Source organism: Pinus tabuliformis, chromosome 7 (assembly GCF_031772625.1).
Source record: "Pinus tabuliformis cultivar Carrire ecotype Pingquan chromosome 7, CPIR1, whole genome shotgun sequence".
In the NCBI taxonomy this organism is placed as follows: Eukaryota; Viridiplantae; Streptophyta; class Pinopsida; order Pinales; family Pinaceae; genus Pinus; species Pinus tabuliformis.
In genome coordinates this window covers 1089443190-1089465841 of record NC_142293.1, presented here as the reverse complement: position 1 = coordinate 1089465841, position 22652 = coordinate 1089443190, and the positions used below count along the sequence as shown (strand labels likewise).

The 22652-nt window shown below is 39.4% G+C and overlaps 1 protein-coding gene across 1 annotated transcript in view; it reads left to right on the top strand.

Annotated features, from left to right (window-relative positions):
* LOC149251355 (UDP-galactose/UDP-glucose transporter 5B-like) overlaps window positions 1–22652 on the top strand; it is a 245376-nt gene that overhangs the window by 113425 nt on the left and 109299 nt on the right. Inside the window, exon 7 of the mRNA XM_089459369.1 lies at window positions 21742–21854. Coding sequence (XP_089315495.1) covers window positions 21742–21854 — 113 coding nt within the window. The remainder of the gene's footprint in view (window positions 1–21741; window positions 21855–22652) is intronic.

Below are 22652 nucleotides of genomic sequence, written 5' to 3'. Positions count from 1 at the left end.
AAAAATAACCTGAACGTCAAAGGAGATCACTTTCTTGAGGAAGCTATGATCAACTTGAAGTTTGGAAAGGCTTAATGCAATGCCTTCATGTCAAAGATGAAAGTGATGAGCAAGAAAGATGACCTGGATCTTGTCACAAGAACGAAGAGTGGAGATGGTTCCGTGATACCTCAAAAATAAGCAATCTCGATGCAAGAAATGCAGAAGAAAGAGGGAGCCATGTAGCTATAAAGATCAAGTAGCTGATACTCTCATGAAGACAAGTTGTAAGGCTTGTGGTGTTGACTTCCCAAATAGAAAGGAAGTCTGGAATCTCCTCTAAATTTGAGAGGGTGTAAAAGGAGTCTCCTTGAATAGGAGCAAGGTGTTATTCTCAAGTTGAAAGGAGGATAGGGATGTCGTCTTTGGTTGAGAGGGAGTAATGTTGGACATCACATGTGCATTCTCTTTTCTGTTGATATAGAGAGAATAGTAGAGGATTTGATAAGCATTTGTGGTTTCCTTGAGGATAAAGCATCCAAGAAAGGAAAGGTACCAACGCTCTTTGAGAATGGGACATGCATTCAAGAGAAGAGTGGTCGAAGAGGACCGATATTCGTTGAGGACTCAAGTATGGAGATCCAAGATAAGAATAGTCCATAAAGGACGTAGCTTGTGAACATCCAGATGGGGTATGTGCCTTGTAGAGGTAGTGCGGTATCACACATAAAGCCTCCCAAGATAATGCTCTTGAATGAAGTAGAGCTTGTCTAGTTAGGCCTCAAAGACAGTGTTGGTCGTAAAGATGATGCTTATAGTTTGGCTTATTGATCCGACTCTGCTTATAAGAAATCTTTAATTTGAGAATGATGTTGTACAATTATGAATACCTCCATAGTTAAGAGGGAGTGTTGAAAATGTAACTAGTTTCGGTCTTCATAATTGTTGTTGTACTCATTTTAATATGTATCCTATGTAACAAACAATAAAATAAAATCAAAGTTATTATTATTAAAGCATGGGTTTCATGCTCATTATTGATAGGCTTCTAGGTAAAAGCATGTTCTTTGTGCTTTTAGGTTTGTTAGGCCTTAGGATTTATTGTCATGAGTCAAAGGAGTCAACATCATGTTTATAAAACCCTTTTGGGCAAAATGTAATTGTAAAAAGAATTCTTTTGAGTTTAGAAAGTCTGGGAAACTCCAAAAGTACAAGTTGGCCTAAAGGAGGGAATTCGACCCCTTGAAAAACCTATATAAAGGAGTAGTTCGACTTCATTTAGCACTCACTCACTCCATTTTTACCAATTTTTTCTTCAGCAAAATTGTTTTGACTTTTTCATAGTTTGGACCTTTGTAACCTTGAGGAGCTTTGTTAATCGTTCTCACCAAATCTTGCCAATATGGGGATCAAACCACATTACAAGTGAGTACAAGTCTGTGACTAGCGGAAATGCAAAAATCATTCCTTGGAAAACACAGACAAGTCTGCCAAAGATCTGCAGGGAAGGAACATCTTTCTAGATGGATAAATTCTTCCCAAAAAGAAGGCAAAATATCAGTCACTAAGGTACAAAATATCAGTCCCAAAATGAAGGCAAATCTGCCCACTAAGATGTGCTTCACTGCCTCTAAAGTTATTCAAATAAAGAGGTGATTTGAAGAGTTTTGAATCACTCCAAGGGAGAGTCTTTTCACTGCCCAAATCACCAATACTTCTTCCCTTTCCAGGGCTGTCCTAAAATCAACCAACAGTGGGGCTATTCCTTGTTCTTAAATCTGCCCAAAGAAGACAGTCAAGAAAAGCGGTTAGAAAGGTACTAAGAAGTATCTTTAAACAAACATTCAAAGTTTAGCAGTGTTAGTTTCAAATACAAATAATCTTGGTTCCTCCCTGGACAAAAATGATTACTATTGTGACCAGTAATCCAGGAAAAAAAGCCTTTTGCTTGATTTGTAGATGAAAGCACAATTAAAGTGACCAATAAAATTTAGATTTTAAATATTGGAAGGAAGAAGATATAAAAGCCTATGGAAACCCCCTTTGATCTTTCTTCTTTGAATTGCTTTGAAGAGTCTTTGGCTCTTTGAATTATGTGTTCCTTGAAATCAATGGAGATGGCTTATCTAGCAAAGGATGTCCTCAACTCCAATGCAATTAGTAACCTGTTTCAATACAACCACAATCTTGCAAAGCACAAATGTTAGTGTCAATGGGAACTTGTCATATGTTGGCAAAGTTGGATTTGTTGTTAAATCGAGAACATACAAATTTCAACTTTGTCTTAGGATATGTGCAAGCCCAAGGAAAACTACAAGTAGTTGTAGCCTTCCTTCTCTAGGCAAGAATGCCCTCAGGCTATAACATGAAAATAGTTGCAATGCAAAGAAGAACTCAATGAAAAAATACTATGTTGCATGGGTTCCCGAACCCGGGGGTGGGGTTCTTGAACCCGTCCCGGGTTCTCGTCCCCAAGTACCGGATTCGGGTTCTCGTCCCCAAGTACCGGATTCGGGTTCTGGTGCTTCTGAGAAAAACCCATAAGAATCAAGTTCTTCTATGAAGAACCGGGTTCTTCATTAAAAAAAATGGGTTCTTTTGTCTTGACGGGTACGGAGAACCCTGATGATGGGTACTTGGAACCCCAAAATCGGGTTCTTTTTGGTTCTTTGGGGTTCATTTTAGTTTTTATTTTTTAATTTTTTTAATTAATTTAATGGGCTTCCCCTAATATTCTAGGTAGTTAGTTCTTCATCTTGCGAGAGGAATTGGAGTACTTATGCCTTTATCCATTTAGTAGAGAGAAATATGTTGGGCTCAAAGAAGACAGAGAACTTAGTGTGCGTTCATAGCACACTTCGTCCCATATCTCGAAAAGACCCTGGATACAAGGAGTGTCCTTTCAAGAGATGGGACCAATACACAAATGATGCTATGTGTGTGGACGAGGAGATACAACCAGATGGCATTATTGAGCTACCTCTAGCTGCTATGGATGAGCAAGAGACTCAAGATGAGAGTGATCCCTACCTGGAGAGCATGTTAACTGAAGATCTGGGTGATGCTGATGACATGGCTTGAGGCAGCCATTGTTCACTATTAGATATTTTTATTTTAGTATTTTAAAATTTCCCAGTTCTTGTTTGGAGATGCCTTAAGACAAATTTTCAACGTAGTATGACAATGGACATATATCATGATTCTTATTAATATGTAAACTCCAATTTGCACTTAATATCAGACTAGAAATTTTGAAATTTCATTGTGAATGTTGAATGTTCAATGATGTGCATGTTTAAATATTTAAAGTTTAAATCATAAATATTTTAGTTTTCTTGTTTAAATTTGAAAATATGCAAATTCATATATATTATAATGTATAAAATATAATATTTATATATTATATATATAAATTATATAATACTCGCGATGAACCCGTGCACCCTGTTTCGAAAAATGACGTACCCATCCCCATCCCCGCACCTGTACCCATCCCTGAACCCACGTTTCCTGGCAACATAGAAAAAATACCATGTTACCTCATGCTACAAGGAAAAACAATATAAAACCTAGCTTGGTGACCTCCAAAGTCTTTGCTTTTATTACTTGAATCAACAATTTGAAAGAGTTACAACAAGCTTCTAGCTTACAACCATGAGAGACAAGGAGCCCATGGGTTAGATTTATACACAAATGGGAGGAAATCCCAATGCAAAAATTGAATGACAAGTGGAAGAGGCGATAATCTCTATGCAAGGTCGAATTTTCCATGTGTATGAGTGCATATCTCCAAATTAAATCGAGCTGTCTAGGTGGCCATCAAACGCTGTGCGAGTTTACTCTTGATTGCTGTAGGTGGCGGCGTATTTCCTTGGAGAATCTGCATGCTCCTTGACTGCTGGCCATGTGGAGAGAGGACTGAGGTGAATGTGAGAGGAACTCCCTTGAAATCTTTTGCTTGATTAACATGTGCACAGGCTTACGTAAGTGTCTTCCTTACTGACTACATATTTCCTCTAGGACTGGGCTTGCGTGGGAGTGTAAACTGGCAGCCCAACTGATGTGTGCCAACGGTGGAGGAAAGTGGAATTACGTTGAGATAAAAGTGGAGATACACTCCACATTAAACTGAAGCAGTGTTACTTGGGAGCGGGAGCGAGAGCGAAAATGGGCACGGGAGCGGGAGCGACATTTTCAGAAGCTCCCGGTTTGGGAGCGAATCCCGGAGTGTTTTTTATATAATATAGATATTTTTTATATTTTGATACATATATGTCAACAAAAACATGTAGATTAATGAATTAGATATAAAAAACATAAAAAAATCATAGATTGAACCATATAACAACAATCATCTAGAAGTTATAATCTTCATCAACCACGTCCACAAGTTAGTAACATAGTAAAATACAACATATTGAGTCTCATGATTCATCAATCTTAAAGTTTCAAGCTTTCGAAATTCAATATATAACAAGTATCATCATTGATTACCAAAGTTGTACTTGTAAGCTAAGTGTAACCATTACAACAAATAATAACTAACATGAATGAAATGTTATAAAATGAAATGAAATGAAACAACTTTCAACTTTTATGAAGCATCATATTCATAATTCATTACTAATGAGTTATAATTGCCAACTTCAAACTTAAATTGTCATATATTGTTTAAAAAAATATCATAATAAATTTGAATGAGTCAATAGTTATAAAAGCTACTAGAAACTAGAAAAGAGAAGTAAATCTATTATCTATTTCTTATGCTTGGGCCTCTTGCCACCACGAGAAATGTCTAATTTTTTAGTCTTGTTGGAAAATCAGGATCTTTGTCATTAATATCACCCTCTAAGCATTAATATCCAAAGGTATCTTTGTCATTACCTCTGTATCTGTATAGGGATCTTTGTCATTAATATCACCCTCTAAGCATTAACATAAGATAGAAAAAGCATAGCATGTCAAGTCAAGATTTTGTCTGAGTGATGCATACAGTTTTAGGAGGGTCATGATAGAGGAGTTTGACAACCAATGTCACTAACATCAAGCTACATTGAGGGATTGGTGCTCTTGATTAAATACGAGTTCCACAACCTAATACATGACAAAATTCAATGGAAACATTGCAATCCCCTAATCCTGAAATCCTGAAAAACTGATAAGTCTGCTGGATTTTGAATGAAACCTAAAATTCTACTTTCTCCATATGAAATCCAATGAGGTCGGATCCACTCTCAAACATCTTGAGTCATTTCATGGAAATGTTAAAAATTTAAGTAGAAGGATGAAAATGAAGATTAAGGAGAATGTCACTTTTACTTTAAGAATTTAACATTACCATGAATAGCATATCAATACTAGGGCCTAGACTTGATCATTAAGCTGCCCCTCTAAAAAATTATCTGTTTCTTTAAAAAAAATTGCATTTCGAATATTACTACAATTTTTTTTTTGCAAAAAAGGGAAAACGCTCCCGAAAAGGCAGGGAGCGATTTTTTTTTTAGGGAGCGCGCTCTCGAGTCGCTCCCGCCTGGAGCGCGGATTGGGAGCAGGATCGGGGGGGTGCTCCCCCGCAACACTGAACTGAAGTAACCAACAATTAGATCCTCATCCATATTTGCGCTATCTTCTCAAGGAAATTGAATTGCTGACCTGGTAATTCGAGCCCCCTAACTTGTAGTTGACTTGACTTCATCCTGGCTTGGAAATCGAACCTCCAAGGTGGCCTTCCAAGCCATCATTCATTTGTGCTTTGACTTGAGTTTGAATTTCCACCTCATTTCTTGTCTTTTTTGACTTGTGGAAACATTTATTTTTTCCACCACTTGTTTAATTTCTTCAATTTTTATGCCACTTTTTGCCATTATCATAGGAAAAGTGGGTTTTGAGGCATTAGAAGTGATTTTTTGACACTCAAAGTGGAACTTAGAAATTGGGATGGAGAACATGATTTTTAAGTACTTACACTGTAATATCCCCAATTTTGCTTTTTTATTTGAGGGGATTAATGGAGTTTATTGTGGTGGTGCTAAGCATAGCACAATTTTGTAATTTGGGCATTGGAGGCATTTTTGGAGTATGGGACTTAGGAGAAATAGAAAATTATAGCTCTAGTGGAATGTGGGGGCCACAATAGAAGGAAATTCGACCCAATGGACCAATTCGCACTAGTGAGAAGAGAGAGAGAAAGGAAGGGGTGCAAATTAGTGGAAGGTGGGGACCACCAAGGGAGAGAGGTCCAACAATTATAAATAGAGCTTGGAGGTCTCCATTTGGTACTTCTAATCATTTGACAATTTAACATTTGTTCTCTTTCCACCCTCATTTCAAAGAACTTCGAGCGTCTCTCTAGTGAGGTAATTGAGGAGCTCAGTTCAGAGTTTCCATTGGGCACATTTACAGTCATTTCCTTCAGCTGGAGCGAGTTTCCCTTGGACGCAGAAGAGAAATTGTGGCTCTTGGGAGGGCCAGCAAAAAGGGGAATTTGGGCCAGCCAATTAGCAGAGAATCCTTCCACAAAGAGGGTTGGAGTTTCTTGTCAATTTGCAGGTTTGTTGGTGAGGCGTTTGGGAGAGTTGAGTTGCTCCAATTCTTGGCCTATGCAGGGGCTCACTAGGCGTTGTTACGCAATCACTTGGGCAAGGAGAATCTATGGTGTGGCTATAGAGGAATAAGCGAAAATTTGGGAAGGGGATTTTCTAGGAGAGATTTTGTAGCAGATTTCATCTACAAGTAGTTTTGCTAGCCAGTTAGAGGTCCACGCATAAATTAGGGTCATCGGGCACATTGGACTCAGCCCAAACCTTTTCTGGGTTTTTGTGGGTTTATGGAGAGGAGGCTAGGATTAATTTTGCAAAACTTTCTGAGCACCCCTTAGGGAAGAATTCCTAGTTGCATTCAATTGTCAACAAAAAAAATTATTGAAGGAGGACACAGTGATTTTGGGGACCATTTCCACCACTTGGGTTTGTGAGATATTTCTGGGTTCTGTTGAGCTAGTGGAGTAGTGCCTGTGGCTATTTTCTCAGAATTTTTGGAGCAATTTGGAGGGCTAAATCAGTAGTTCCTTTCCAACAGTAGCAACAGTTTTCTGGGTGGACGCATATTTGGTAGTAGAGTCATTTCTTGCATTTGGATACCATCATATTCAATTGGGATCTTGCCTTGCTTCCTGTAGCAAGCCTAGTTCTTCTGTTCCTACTAATTTTACTCCATCGGATTAATTTAATAAAAAGGCTCAGCGTTTTTGGTGTTATTTCTGATGTAATTTGGTATTTCTACATGTATGTACAATTTTTATTGTATGTTTATGATTTCAGTACTGTTATCACTTAATATTTCCATCAGGAATATTACATATACACCCCTAACATATTCTAGGCTCACTTATCTACATTTTTACGTGGAGTTTAATTAAAAATCCTATCAAAACCTAACCAAATTTCGCGACACTTTAGACGTGTCCTGGTATAGTAATATACATTGACTCTAGGCACTAGGACGGACCCAGGGCTCAACCATCAAGCCGTCGTTCCATCTTTGGAGGTATGTTGGGTGAAAAATTTTTGCTAATTATTTATCTGAAAAGCAAGAATAATTAGCTAAGTGAAAACATACTTTAGAGTGTACTCACTCGACGATTAAGTCCTAAGTCGCCTAAGCCTTTTACAAAATGTCATAATATTAGCGACATTTAATACAATTCCCCGCAAGGTTGAGAAATTTGAGAGACAAAGAAGTAGAAAGAGGAGAGAGAAAAGATCAACAAGGGTCTGTTGACTTCTGGACTTCTGAAAAAACTTATGAGTGCCCTGTATATTGGGCCATGGGGTCTTTAAATTCTGCTTGGTGTGACCCAACAGATAACACTACCAAATTCCCTCTTCACAGAACTTAACCTCGCTTTGATACCATGTTAACTTCTAAATACCAGATTCGATCAATTTCACACAACAATTATTTTATATCCAACAATTTAGTTTAATTGTTAAATTAATTTTCTGAACTGCTGAAAATAAACACATTGGTATTTTCAACTTTCCACAATAAATTTGTAGCGGAAAATAATGAGAAAAATCAATCATAAACAACACATAAAATCCGCCCATTCAAAATTTCTTTCACATCAACTTTTCTGGAAAGTTTATGGTCTTGAAACACAGAGAAATACACAAAAATTATGACAATAATTGGACCTAGAATTATCCCATTGGATTTTCGACCGAAGGAAGAATTTGGCCATTGAAATCAGTTGCTAGAAGATTTCATGGTTTTGGAAAATCTTGGCCTCCACCTATACTTAATTCAGCCTCCTTGTACAACTATGCTATCGAAGAATTCTCGCCTTAGTTGAAGTTTTGGCCTCTCCTTTGTTCCACATGGGTTATAGGAATTCTCGACCTCCTTTTTAAGTTTCGGCATGCACAAATTTTGGCTTACCTTTCCTCCAACTCTCAACCTTTCTCTTGTTAACTTGGCCCACACAAATTCTCCTTCTGGAAAATCCTTGATGCACACTTTCTTCTTTTCTTCAGTCACTTGAGTGTGAGTCTCTTACTCCTTGCGAATATCTCTTCCTCAATCACAATGTTGCTTGTCTTCATTCTCTCCCTTAGGATCCCTTTATAATTTGTCTTTGAGCTAAATCCCAAATCTTCAAGGTGATAGATGGTGAGGATTAAATACTAACTAACCTGATCAATGATGGGGATTAAATCGAAGTCACTTAAATAATTATACTATTTATTATTAGAAACTTTAGCCCAATTGGCAACATTTATCAATAAATTAATTAATGTGCTTTTCCTAAGTTAAAACCTAGGAAAGAAATCATAATACTCACTCCTCTTGAACAAGCACCTAAAGTGGTCTCTCTCATGCATGCTATACACAACCTATTGAGAAGACCTTCTGATGCTATGAACATCAACAACAAAAACCTTTGGATTTCTTTAGATTACCTCACTTTTGTCTTTTAAAATGAAATTACTTTAATCACTAAAGTAATTGCTAAGGTTAAGGGTGTATATTAGGCCACTTTTGCATGCCTAGACACTTAGGTCTGTGTAGAAGTACTTGCTCGAGCTACAATCATCAACAATAATAAAGGGAGGAGGTATGAGTAAACATGGATTTTGGATTTGGAAGAAGAAGAAGGGTGAGGAAAGAAGGTGCACCAAAATTTTTAAAGGAAGGGATATGGGAGGCACTCATGTAACATTTGCTTTAGGAAATGTAAAGGTACTTCTTATGGCGGGGAAGGCGACGATATGAAGCCTTAAGATGGGGTCATGAACGATAAGTGTGAGTAAAGACATTCTGGGGTTGATTGTGGAGGAGTTTACAATCATTGTTGTACCATTGGTTCATGGGTAGGACCTAGTTATTAAGGAAGGTCAGGTGGATCTAGGTAGTGGGGGTAGGACTGAAGAGCAACTTCCTGAGTGATGGATGAAAGATAGGTGTACTTGTCAGCAACAAAATTAAGGTATGGGAACTGGGACTCAGATGGGAGCATCTGGCATGGATAGGAAGTAAAGATGTTAAAGTCACCTTCCTTGAAGTGAAAAGTGGTTTGGGGTTGGCGAGGAAGGTCAAGGGAGGGGGGTTGTCAACTTGAAGAGTAAAAGATAGAAGAGCATGGTCAACTATGGGGATGGGAGTGATTGAGAAATGATGTATGAAAGGGAGTAAATCTTGACCGGACAAAGACATAATGCACTACACTTACTCCTTCATGATGAGGTATGCAAGTGACAAAGTGAGAATTAGGGAAGTAGGGGAGGCCATTTACGATCAATAATTCTTGGGATTCTTCAAGCTACAATAAGTGCTTTCCATATCATGTAATAGGCCTTGAAGCATCATTGGAGCACTGTTGGAGTTCCATTGAATCTAGTATTGTTTCTTGAATGTAGAAGTTAGAACACATCCTGTAAGCAATATTGAAGATGGATCCACGGAGCATTGAAGTTGACTAGTAAGACGACATCCCCCACCATCAAGTATTTAATGATACTCGTTTAAGGTCCAAATAAAGCTTTCTTTTTTAGTCCCAGTGGATAACATACTATTACAAACAAGGTTCATATATGCAACAACAATCTTCAGAATACTTCAGAGACAAATACATCCATTGTAGGACAAGTAATTGAATATTGAATATTATATAAAAAGAATTAGTGAGATGATTACAAATGAGGGTGAGGACCTGCTTATATACCCTAGGCAGGTACCCCTTCACAAATGGACATGTCCTTAGGACATGCCTCTTCAATACTGACTATTAGTTAGTTAATCATTAATTATGATTATTGTTGTTTACATTATTTTTATTATTATTTTTTTTATAAATTATATTCATAACATTGCCTTCCTTTTCGAAAAGCTTTGTCCTTGAAGCTTATCACTATGAAGGTGTGTCATCATCTTCTTGTCTTGTAATTTGTTCGTATCTTCTATGAGTTCTTGGAGTTGTCATTTTCGTTGATACAAGATGATAGAATCCTCTAAATGATAAACAAAATTGTTGCACTAAGAAGGGATCTGACCATCCTAAGTTAATCTTCTGTGGAATCTTGCGGTGATTGGAAGCTTGTGATGAATTGTTATCACATGAGTGAATTGTATAAACTTCAGTATTCTTTGAAACATAAGTTTGTTGTTTATGTTTTGAGTGATATTGATATGTAGATTGATTGAGAAGTCTGCTCTTATGATTTAGATGTCGATAAGGAGTTCTTCTGGTTGGATTTTCCCTTATCATGTGTGTGGCAATTTTTTGATTTACTTCAGGCACTGTCGTTGTTGAGTTGGCCACTGAATCATCACTTGGATTTTCCATCATTTGAATTGCAACATCTGAATATGTTTTTCCTTCAACTGGTTTGTCCTCTTTTTGAATTGTGATATTGACTGGATTGGTATTCATTCCCTTATCTTCAATTTGGATGGTTACATCTGACGACTTCGATACATATTTCGTGATGAGTTCTAATTTATTTTTCAATGATTTCTTATCATTTTTAAGTTTCTTAATTTGAGTGAGTAATTTCTCGCTATGGTCCTTAAGACGAGTAATTTTTTCGTTTTTGTCAGTGATGATTTTTTCAACTTCCCTTCGCATATTTTGTATCGTTTTTTTACTTTATTGAAGAATTAATTTTGAGATTTCTTGTATGTCTTTTGGCATCACTGAATCTAGCTTCAAAGTAATGTCCTGTAGCGTTATTTTTTTCTTTTTGTGGGAAAATGTCAAAAAATTACTTTTTATATTTAGGATAAAGGACCCTAAAGTTTCCATCTAGGGTGAGCCCAAAACAATGTCACTATCATCAAAAAATAAGGTTTTCACGGTGAATTGTGAGATAAAAGTATAATCCCCAATGCTTAGTTGTAGATTGCTTATGTCATATGGTTTGCCACTTGTGTCAACAAAATTCGTTTCAATTATATTCGATTCAGGAATCACTAATTGGTTAGCACATTTAGTACTAACATAATTACTATCTTTAGTAGGACTAATAGAGATTATAATATCTCTTCCTGCGAGTGATCCTTTGATTTTAAATAGTGTACTAACACATTTACTAAAGGTTTTAGGAAATCTTTCATTACTGGTCTCCATTTTTCTTTCTTGGGATGAGCTTTAGGGTTTTAAAAAATATTCCTCCTTTATACTTTTAAAAATATCCCTTATGACTTTAGAAATAATTATTCCCTTTGATTCTATAAATAACTTCACAATGTCTCCCTTGGTAATCCTTAATACCTTTACAATTGTTTATTTATTTATTGTATATATCTTATAACTTCCCTTAACAATTTTTCAATGAACCTTCTTTTGTTCCTTATAATCTTTATGATCCACTTTTTTAGCCTTAAACATTATAAAGTTTAATATATCTTTTATTATTATATAAAACCTTTTAATAACTATTCATTTTTTTTTCTCCATTGAACATATGTGACCGTACGGATCGGTACAATGTAGCGATTAAATTTTTGAATTTGTTTCAGATTGTATGGAAACTAATTATTTAGTCAACAATTTTCTTACACAACACCAACTGATGTACGAAATTTTTGGAACGGAGCGAATGTTAAGTTCACTGTTGAAAATGCATATGGATGTAGAAACATAACCACTGACTACACAGAAAGCGAGTTTGATTGACTATATGGCTGTTGGTTACACCAAATTTAATTTGTTGCACCACATTTGGACCCGATTTCAATTAGTTGTATGGTGGTACTGAATGCAATGAATGTGATGGGAGACTGTATGGACATAACCATAAATATATCAGATTGTTGTGCTAGATTAGATGGCGGTAAGGAAGGGTACGACACTGCAGCTGTATCAGTGTCGAATGGCAACAACGATTGCAGGGTCAGTTGGAAGCGATGATGAGAGTGTCATGTGCTCGTTGCACGGACAACTACACAGAGTGACAGATTCGAGGGGTAAAGATAGCAGCGTGTGGTGGAAGGAGCGTGAGGCAATGTCGGGGCGCAAGGGAGCGACTACAGTGGCTGTTGGCAATGACGGTTTGCAGCGGTGAGAGTTGTGCGGCTTGAGATTAATGTTGCGTCGTTTTCGGGGTGCCGTTGCGAGTTAGTTGCACCAAGGTTTTTGTTTTAATTATTTTTATTTATTAATTTTTTAAATGTCTTTTATTTTTTATTTTTTCTTATAATTTTCTCTCTCCTATATATGCGCCCTATTTCTTTTTTATTTTTTCTTCAACCTCTTTTTTTATATATACTCATTTTTTTATAATATATATTTTTTAATAATCTTTTTATTTTATATATATATATTTTTTAATTTTTTATTAAATGGCCAAAGGCCTTAATGGTGATATGGAGAAACTCCAAATTCTTGTAGCAAAATGCTTCACTTGCAACAATGTTGATGAATTTGACGGTCAAAGACCTAGATCGGAGGACACAACTCTGTGCAGCGGTTGAGCGGCCAGAGGATCGAAGAACTCTGATACCAATGTTACAAGCAAGGTTCGTATACACAACAATAATCTTTAGAATACTTCGAAGACAAATACATCCATTGTAGGACAAGTAATTGTATATTGAAGATCAGGAGACGGAGCTCTGAGCGACTCTGCGCGCTCGCATGGCTGACCTCTGAAGAGCCCCGCTTACCTGCACCTGGCAGCTCTGCTGCTGGGCTCTGCGCCCCCGGCTCCAGGGCCTCATGCCCTTCGAGCTCCCCTCTGCTCGCTCCTGATCCGTCCCGGCCTCCTGCCATCCCTGCTTCCCTCTCTGCCGGCTGCGCCCTTCTGCTGATCCCGATCTCGCTTTTCTGCTGCGCCTAGCAGCGCTGCTGCTAGGTCGCTTCTCTCCTTGTTCTCCCTGAGGCGGTTTGAAAATGATGTCCTCGGATCCCTCTTGTCAGGATCCTGAAGAGTTGGAGAAGTCTTTTGCTTCCCTCACCAATGAGATCCCTTCTGATAGGATCAGGCCCTCTGCTTCGCGATTCATTAAAAAATTGAATGAAATACCGTTAGTCTCGCTCCCCCCAGCCCTTCCGAGGAGAGCAGCTGTTGCTTTAGCGGACAGAGGTCTTGTTGGACAGTTCACCGGACTGTGGCCATCCCCCCGTACGGTCCAGCGATGGGTGGAAAGGAATTGGAACTCAATAGTTCAAGGAAAAATAGCAATAAGATTCTGCGGAAGAGGGTTTTTCACATTCCTCTTTGAAACAGTGGAAGACCGCAATTTAATCTTCAGGAATGGACCATATTTTATGGACACAAGAGGCCTCTATTTGAACAGATGGACCCCCGATTTCGATCCGGAGATGGATGTACCTAGTGCAGTTCCGGTTTGGGTCCGGCTCCCTCACCTTCCTCTTCATTGCTGGGGAGACGAGTCAGTGAAAGCAATAGGAAACGCAGTGGGGAAGTACATAGACAGATCGGAGCCGAAGGAGAACATGCATGCATGCGCAAGAATATGCGTAGAAGTGGATCTGGGAAAGGGACTGCCAGAAGCTATCAAACTCAAAGTAGATCAATGGACACACATCCAACAAGTGGACTACGAACAGCTGCCATTCAAATGCAAGGTATGTCACGAGTATGGGCATTTCGCTAATAGATGTAGCAAAGTAAATTCTAAGATTTCCGAATCTAACCCTGATGCAACAGAGGAAGTCTGGGAAACAATAAAAAAGAAAAAATCAAACCCAGCTCAAGGAAATCCCAAAAATCCTCCAGTAAACCCTACTCCTTCATCCCAGCCAGGCCCGACCTTTCCCTCTTCGTCTAACCCTTTTGAAACTTTATCAGAGGAAGACCCGCCCTCCCCTCCCCCTTCCCCAAGGGCTCCCCCCATTATCCCCTCCTCCCCTCCGCCGTCCCCAAGGGCCCCCCCCATTATCCCCTCCTCCCCTCCGCCCTCCTCCCCTCCTCCAACTGTAGAGAGAATCTTAACAAGAAACAAGTCCAAAGAAAACAACTCATCTATAGAACCCCCAAGAAAAGTTGGACGGAAATCCAATAAGGAGATAAGAGATGAGACCGCAGCAAAAGAAATGACCACAGGGATTCAGCAACCAATGGATACCTATCTGGACAAGACGAAAGGAAGCGGAGAGAAAGGAAAAGAGAAAGGCGGAACTCACAATAAGACAGGTAAATGATGAAGTTGGTCTCTTGGAATTGTAGGGGGATGGGCTCCTCCCTTAAGGCAAATGCAGTCCGAGACATTCTCAAAACAGAACAGCCAGACATCCTCCTTCTCCAGGAGACCAAAATCAAAGAGCAAGAATTCAATAATAATTTAAAAAGCAGCAAAATCCATGAAGGAATAGCAGAAAGTGCATCAGGAGCTTCAGGTGGGATAGGAACAATATGGGATAAGAGAAAATGGAAACTTTTAGATCAAAGGAAGTGCAGCTGGTGGATACGAACAGACATCCAAAACACATCCAAGACAGAAGAATACTCTATCTACAATGTTTATGCCCCCCCACACTTCCGTGACAAAGCTGCATGCTGGAACTCAATTGCAGCAGATCTTTTGGAAGCCCAAGGAAGAAACATCTTCTTGGGGGGGGATCTGAACTTAATAAGGAATGCTGAAGAAAAGTTAGGGGGGAACTTTCTAGCAGACGCCTCAAGGGATGCCTTGGAAGAAATCATTCAAACATACAAATTGATGGACTTCCATCCTCAGAACGGACGCTTTACCTGGTCCAACAAGAGAGCAGGACGAAATAACATCAAAGAAAGATTGGACCGCATTCTGGTACAAGAGAAAATAGTTAAAAATTTCTCAAGCATTAAAAGCCTCATCATCCAAGGGTACTACTCAGACCATAAACCGGTGGCTCTAAATTTGGAAACAGGGGAAAATATGGGGCCGCTCCCATTCAGGTATAACAGAGCATGGGATAACCAGGAAGAGTTTAAATCTCTTATAAAAGAGAAGTGGACAGCAGAGACCATAGGATCCCCTCATTTCGTTTGGGAATCAAAGTTAAAGATCCTACGCCTGGAAATAAAAAAGTGGGCAAAAAACAAATCAATAGAAGAGAGTAAACAGAAATCAGAACTCCAAGGAAAAATAACCCAATGGAACCAAGAGAAAGAAAACAGACAAGAAACGGAAGGGGATCAAATCAAAGAGCTGGAATTGCAAAAGGAATTATACCAGCTGCACAGGAAAGAAGAGGAGGAACAAAGGCAAAAGTCGAGGTGTCTATGGCTCAAGTCGGGAGACAGGAACTCTTCCTTCTTCCACAACAGTATAAAAATGCGGAGAGCTGGGAACAACATAGGAAAAATTACAGTGAATGGAAAGGAATTAAAAGAGCAGAAGGAAATAATGGAGGCTGCGTCCTCTCATTTTCAAAATCTTCTCACAGCGGAACCGCAGGATAGGGACAGCACGGAAATCCTGGAGCCAATGGAGAATAAAATCTCCATGGCCGAAAATGCAGTGCTGGATAAAGAAATCACGGTGGAAGAGGTAGAACAATCCATTTTCAACATGGCCTCGGACAAGGCCCCGGGACCTGATGGATTCACAGTGGATTTCTATAAGACTCATTGGGATATCATTAAAAAAGACTTTATCAGGATGGTAAGAAACTTCTTCCAAAAGTGTAAGATGGGCAGCGGAACGAAATCCTCCTTCTTAGCCCTGATTCCCAAGGATCCCAACCCCCAGTCCTTTGACAGATTCCGTCCAATCTCACTCTGCAATGTGTCCTACAAGATAATTACCAAGATCCTAGCCAACAGGCTCAAATCTATTCTCCCTTCACTCATATCAGAAAACCAAGGGGGCTTCGTCCCAAAGAGACAAATATCAGATAATGTAATTCTCATTCAAGAAGCCATTCAAAGCAGCATTACTAGAAAAGAAAAGGGAATGATAATTAAACTGGATATGGCGAATGCCTTCGATCGGGTCAACCATTCCTTCCTCCAGGCTGTCCTTAAAAAGCTAGGAATATCAGAGCTCTTTATAAGTAGGGTGCTGGAATGCATATCAGGGAATTGGACAGCTCCCCTCATCAACGGCAGACCTAGCAAAGCATTCAAAAGCACAAGAGGATTAAGGCAAGGGTGCCCTCTCTCTCCTTTCCTCTATATTCTCATGGCAGAATCGCTAAGCATGAAGCTGGAAAGCATGAGGAAGAAAAGAGAAATAACAGGGATTGAAATAGTTAGAGGATCGAAAGGAATCAATCACTCCCTCTTTGCTGACGATACTTTATTAATAGGAGGCGCATCGAGCATTATGGCGAGGAGATTCAAGAAAGCCTTAGATCTCTTCCTCCAAGCTTCTGGAGGCAAACTCAACAATAACAAGTGTATGATTTATACCTGGAATGTCTCCAATCATATCATCCAGCGAATATCCCTTATCATGGAAATCCCAGCTAAAAGGAATTGGTCCCATTTCATGTACTTAGGGCTTCCTCTGGCAAAAGAGAAAATTAAAGCAGAGATATGGACAAGGATAACAGAGAAATTAAGAGGCAAACTTCAAAGTTGGGGAGTTTACTGGTTAAATTTAGCTGGTAGATCTGTTCTAATAAAGTCCATCCTTGCCTCACTCCCTATATATCAGTTCGCAATTTCTTTAGCTCCGGCCAGCATTCACAAGCACATGGAGCTGATAATGCGTAGCTTCCTGTGGCAAGGAGGAAAGCAAAACTCCAAGAAGTTCAGTCTAGTCAAATGGGGAAAAGTTATCCTCCCGTTGGAGAAGGGTGGGCTAGGAATCAGGGTCCCTAGATTTGCAAACTTGGCAATGGGCTTCAAACTCATTTGGAGAATCCTTAATGAAAAAGGGGCATGGTGGACGAATGTCATAAAGAGGAAGTATCTGAATGGTGAGAACAGTAATATCTTAACAGATAATATAATAGAAAGACAAGGCACTCCAATCTGGAATCTAATCAAAAAATCGCTCCCTCTTATCAAACCATACATCTCCAGGGCCCCGGGGAATGGCTGTGCAGTAAGTATATGGAATGATAGAATAATGGGAACAAATGCTAGAAACATGATTCCTCATCTGCACCCTCTACAACGATGGATGTCAGAGGCTAAACTCCTTACTCTCTTTGACATCTCTATTTGGGATCAAGACAGCTGGATAAGTTGGAGACCGCTCAACCTCCCTACAGATCTAGATAAGCTTTGGGAAGAGCTCAAGAGTTCCTTATCAGGCTCTGCGCCTACCAACAAAGGAAAAGAGGATAAATTTGTCTGGGATTCCAATGGAGGAAACTACTCGGTCAAAGAAGGATACAAAGTTCTGCAAGATATCTCAGCTGTCAACAACTGGTCCCTGTACAAAGTTGCTTGGCGCCCTGAATGCCTCCCTAAGGTCAAACTGTTCAACTGGACTTTACTTCATGGCAAAATTCTTACGGCTGAAAACCTTAAAAAAAGAGGTATACAGGGGCCTTCTATCTGCTGTATGTGCAAGGCAGCGGAAGAAAGCATAACGCATCTCTTCATTGATTGTCCTTTGGCAAAAGCCTGTTGGCAAAACTTTTCCAGACCAATCACTACAGAAGATTTACCCACCCAGATATCAACCCTCCACAAGAATTGGGAAAAAAGAATACCTCATTTCAAAAAAGACAAATCCATCGTAAACAGGATCTGGAACAGCATCCCTTCAAACTTATGCTGGCAAATCTGGAATGCTCGAAACAAGAGCATCTTCAACAACGAAAAGCCAAGCATAATAGGCATAATGGCAAAATCAATTGCCCTGATTTCAGAGACTATCGAAGCCAATGGAGTGTATCAGATGGACACAGAGTTCGAGGATGGAAAGTTTAAAGAATGGATGGGCAAATTCAAGCTCAAAACAAATCCAAAACCAGGCATCAGGGAAAAGAAAAGCAACTTGGACTGGAAGATTCGAGGCACTGAAGAGGAAATCAGGCAATGGATTAGCAAGCAAAAAAGACATGTCTTGTTCTTCGATGGGGCTTCAAAGAAGAATCCAGGCCAAGCAGGAGCAGGCGGGATTATTAAGGATCCCCAAGGAAAAACCATTGCGTCCTATGAATGGGGATTAGGCCAAATGACAAACAACAAAGCTGAGGCATATAGCCTCTTCCTGGGATCTCTTATCTCAAAGAAACTGGGTTTACAGAACCTCCTCATTATAGGGGATTCTGCAATAATAATTGCAGCCATGGCCACAGGGAAGGACTTCAAGCAATTGGCGCTGAATAACATAAAAAGTAGAACTCTGGAAAACACCAAAGCAATAGGGGATGCGATCTTTAAGCATGTTCTAAGATGTAATAATAAGGAGGCCGATGAGCAAGCGAACCAGGCGGTTAAGAGGAAATCGGGACAGGTCAAAGAAAATGACACAATCTACAATAAAGAGATTCCTTAAGAACAAGCTCTCCATCGTTGCAGCTCAATGGAGAAGTCACCTCGAATCTTCTGCTAAATCCCCATATCTCCTCGGTTGGCACAATGACAATAGGAATCATGAATATTGACCGAGCTTCAGACAAGATCCGATTCATTCAGACTCAGCTAAATCGAAAATCGGACCCCTCCTCTTCTATTTATTGCAAAGAGAAGGTAAAGAGATCATCTGCTCAAGGTCAAGCCAGAAGATCAAAGCTCAGGTGTCGGAGAGAGGCTCTTTGCTCACTCAGAGATCCGGGTTCCAGTTCGTGCTCCGGGGTAAGCTTAGCTGCGCAGCAAGTTTTTTTGTTTCAATCTAACAGTGATTTCTGTGTTTACAGCAGCGCCTTCTCCAAGTTCCCGAGTTCTTCCCTCCTCCATCTTCAGCACCGCTGCCTCCCTGCTCCCCTCGGCGCGGTTAATCCTCCCTCTTCATTTTGGATTATTATAGCCAGTAGCTGTCAGGCAAACTCGATGGAGGATCAACCAAACCATCCAGCAAACCAGGCGCAGAACAGAGACCCCCTGGGACACATATTCAACAACAAGGAATGTACTATGTGCAAGGCACATACCATCATGACAAATAGCCTGATCAAACAGGTGAAGGAGCTAACAGAAGACTACCATGTTGATAGAAACTCCAAGAGAAAGAAGCCGGAAAAAAGAAAAAAGGAGATCGAAGAACTAAAGGATCGCTGCATCCATATGGAGGCAGTTATCGTTCATCTCCGTTCCCTCACTGAAAGCCAGCAGGCTGAAGCCTCAACAAGAGCAAGCGCCCGGAAAGATCAGCCCAAGGAAGACTCGGTCACTCAGCATCTCCCTCAATAATATGCACTGCAAATTTTCTTGGTTAGGAGGATCCTATGTAAGGCAATATAGCCGTTTATTTCAAGCTTTGTGTTCAATCAAGAGAAGCTTCGAGGATCATGGGTCTGTGTACCCGATTTTGTGCCTCAGCTCTCAGAACTTCCTCCCTCTTGTAATAGGTCTTTTTTTTAGTTCGCTTTTATAATATATGAGTAACCGACTTTGTAAAAAAAAAAAAAAAAATTGTATATTGAATACTATATAAAATGAATTGGTGAGATGATTACAAATGAGGGTGAGGGCCTGCTTATATAACCTAAGCAGTACCCCTTCATAAATGGACATGTCCTTAGAACATGACTCTTCAATACTAATTATTAGTTAGTTAATCATTAATTGTGATAATTACTGTTTACATTATTTTATTATTATTTTTATATAAATTATATTCATACCACAAACTGAGGTGAAACAAGGAGGAAGTAGCAAAGTTCAACATAGATGTCTTCGGCGCATCAAAACTTCTTAATGTCTGGTCTACATATATGGATTTAGTAAGCATGATTGATGCTTTGTATAGTATATCCTCTTCTACCCTTTTTGTACAAACACTTTTTAAGTGCCCATAACATCTTAAATTTACTGCATCTAAAAGGGACCTTGGAGTGACCGAAAACATTTTTGTTCCAAACCATTCGCTGTTAAATCTATGCCATCAGATAACCCATTTCCTAAGTCGATTTCAGCACATATTTTTGCATCTGAGGTTGTTAAGTGATCCATACTCCTGGTTTTGTCTTCCATTGTTATAAAATGTCCTAGGGCATCTCCAACTGCCCTAAACATTTCATCAGTCGGTAACTCCAATGGCAGGTAGGGCATTCTGATCCAGATTGAAGCCACATTTTCTCTTTCCTTCAGGGTGAATCTTGGTTGCCAATAACATAGCTTCAAGCTGATAGCTTTCCCAAAATCAGATTCCAATGCCTACATAGTCTTTGTCTTCCATTGACCTAAATATGAAAGTAATATATCATCTAGCTAGAAAAAACTGGGTTACAAATCCTAACCTATCTTTGCAGTCCTCTGCATCCACTGTTTCATTGATTTTTCATTTAGTTTTATCCCAGTGAAGTGACCAATAAGAGCATTCTCTGCGTATGGCAAAGTTCTTTTTGAGACAACGTCTGATTCAAGTTTTACATTTATTCTATCTTCCCTTAAATTAATTACCTTAGCCTTCTTCTTCCTTTGGTTTTCACTTCCTCTGCCTGTGAAGGTGTTCCTTGGAATATCATCCCCTGGGCCAGATCGAGCAAGTCCAGACAGATTTTTATAGAGATATTCTTTGCTTTGGCCATGGATGGTAGGAGACCTTCATATTTGATTTCAAAGGAGGTCCCCCTCCCTCTCCTCGGTTCGAAGGTTGGGACTTGGGGTATTGAGGCTCTTTTCCTTGTACTTAGTTCCGGAGCATTATATTTCTTTTTGGCATTGTGAGAGCTGTGCCTAGATCATATATATTAGCTTTGATTTTGCTTCTATAGGAGTGACATTGTACTGTTACCGTGTTTGCTGGACATTAATAAAATTATTTTTTGTCTTATCTTATTTTTTCTAGCGTTTTTACTTACTCTCTTCTTCAGCTGGGATGATTGACTTCTCATAACGAATTGCTAAAATTTTCTTATTTTATTTATTTTTTAGTCATCTGGTTCTTGAACCCGGTTCTCTGACAGTCTGACCAGTCCCAGTCTAGTTTCTTTTCCAGTTTTGAAAACATTACTTCCATGTAAGCTGTAGATGTTGACCATCAATATGCCAGATAGGTTCATAAGGGCTGCAATGTGGAGACCCATCTTTCTGGGACTGCTTTTTTTGATAAAGAGATCACAGTTTCTGTTTATCTGTTGATTAATCATTGTGGGTTGTAATTCCATGTGTGTTGCCGAGTTTTAAATGTCTTGGAACTTTTTAAGTTGAGAAACATATCTTCTGATTATGGATTTATGTTCATGTGCAGATTTGATGGTTTTACTAGCACATTTCAGGATAAGCTCTTCAAAGGTTACAATATGGAAATATACAATCAAATATTCTACACTACCCTTTGTTCTTGTGTAATTAGCATGCTTGGTAAGTATTTTTCATTGTGTTTCGTGAAAGTAAATAAGTGCACAAAATCTAGCATTATAAAGAAATATAGAAACATCTCTGGCAAAGCTCTCAACTTTTTTCTGTAGTATCCCGTAGGAGAATTTACCCTTAGGGTTAAAAGAACATATGACAAATTTGTACCAATATCACAGTATCCTTTTTCAATTCAACAGAGATGACATTGAATGCACAACAATGCAAACAAGTAGATGATTTTCAACAATACCAACAGTACACATCAAGTTACAATTTTCACAGTTTCACTCATAGGGCTGTTACTCCAGCAGAGTTTGCTTTACAACACAAAATTTTATAAAGAGTAGAATGGATTACAACATCAGTTTCCCTGTCAGCAACACCACAACACAAATCAAGTAATCAACTTACAAGATCCCTGATTCCCTTGCTGCCACAAAAACACAACCTAACGGATTTGGCTGCCCTCGTGGATGTTCCTACAGGGCTCTTTTGCTGCTTATCAGAAATCCTAATCAGATTTTGCTGTGGCTCAGAAGAGCCCTAATATGTCTCGTTGCTGTCCAAAGGTGCCTAAGGCCTTTACTGTTGCCTGGACTGGGACAGCGCTACTTCAAGCTACCTCCTTCAGCCCTCGTTGCCCAGACTCCACTTTGCTGCTCGGATGTTGCTTTCGAGAGAAGCTGCTGCCATCCTTGAGACTTCTGGGGAGGCCGTGGCCACATAATGGTACCTCGCTGCCTATAACCGAAGGTTTCTCAAACTTAGGGTGGCTTCAGAGGCCCTTGCTGCCCAAAACAG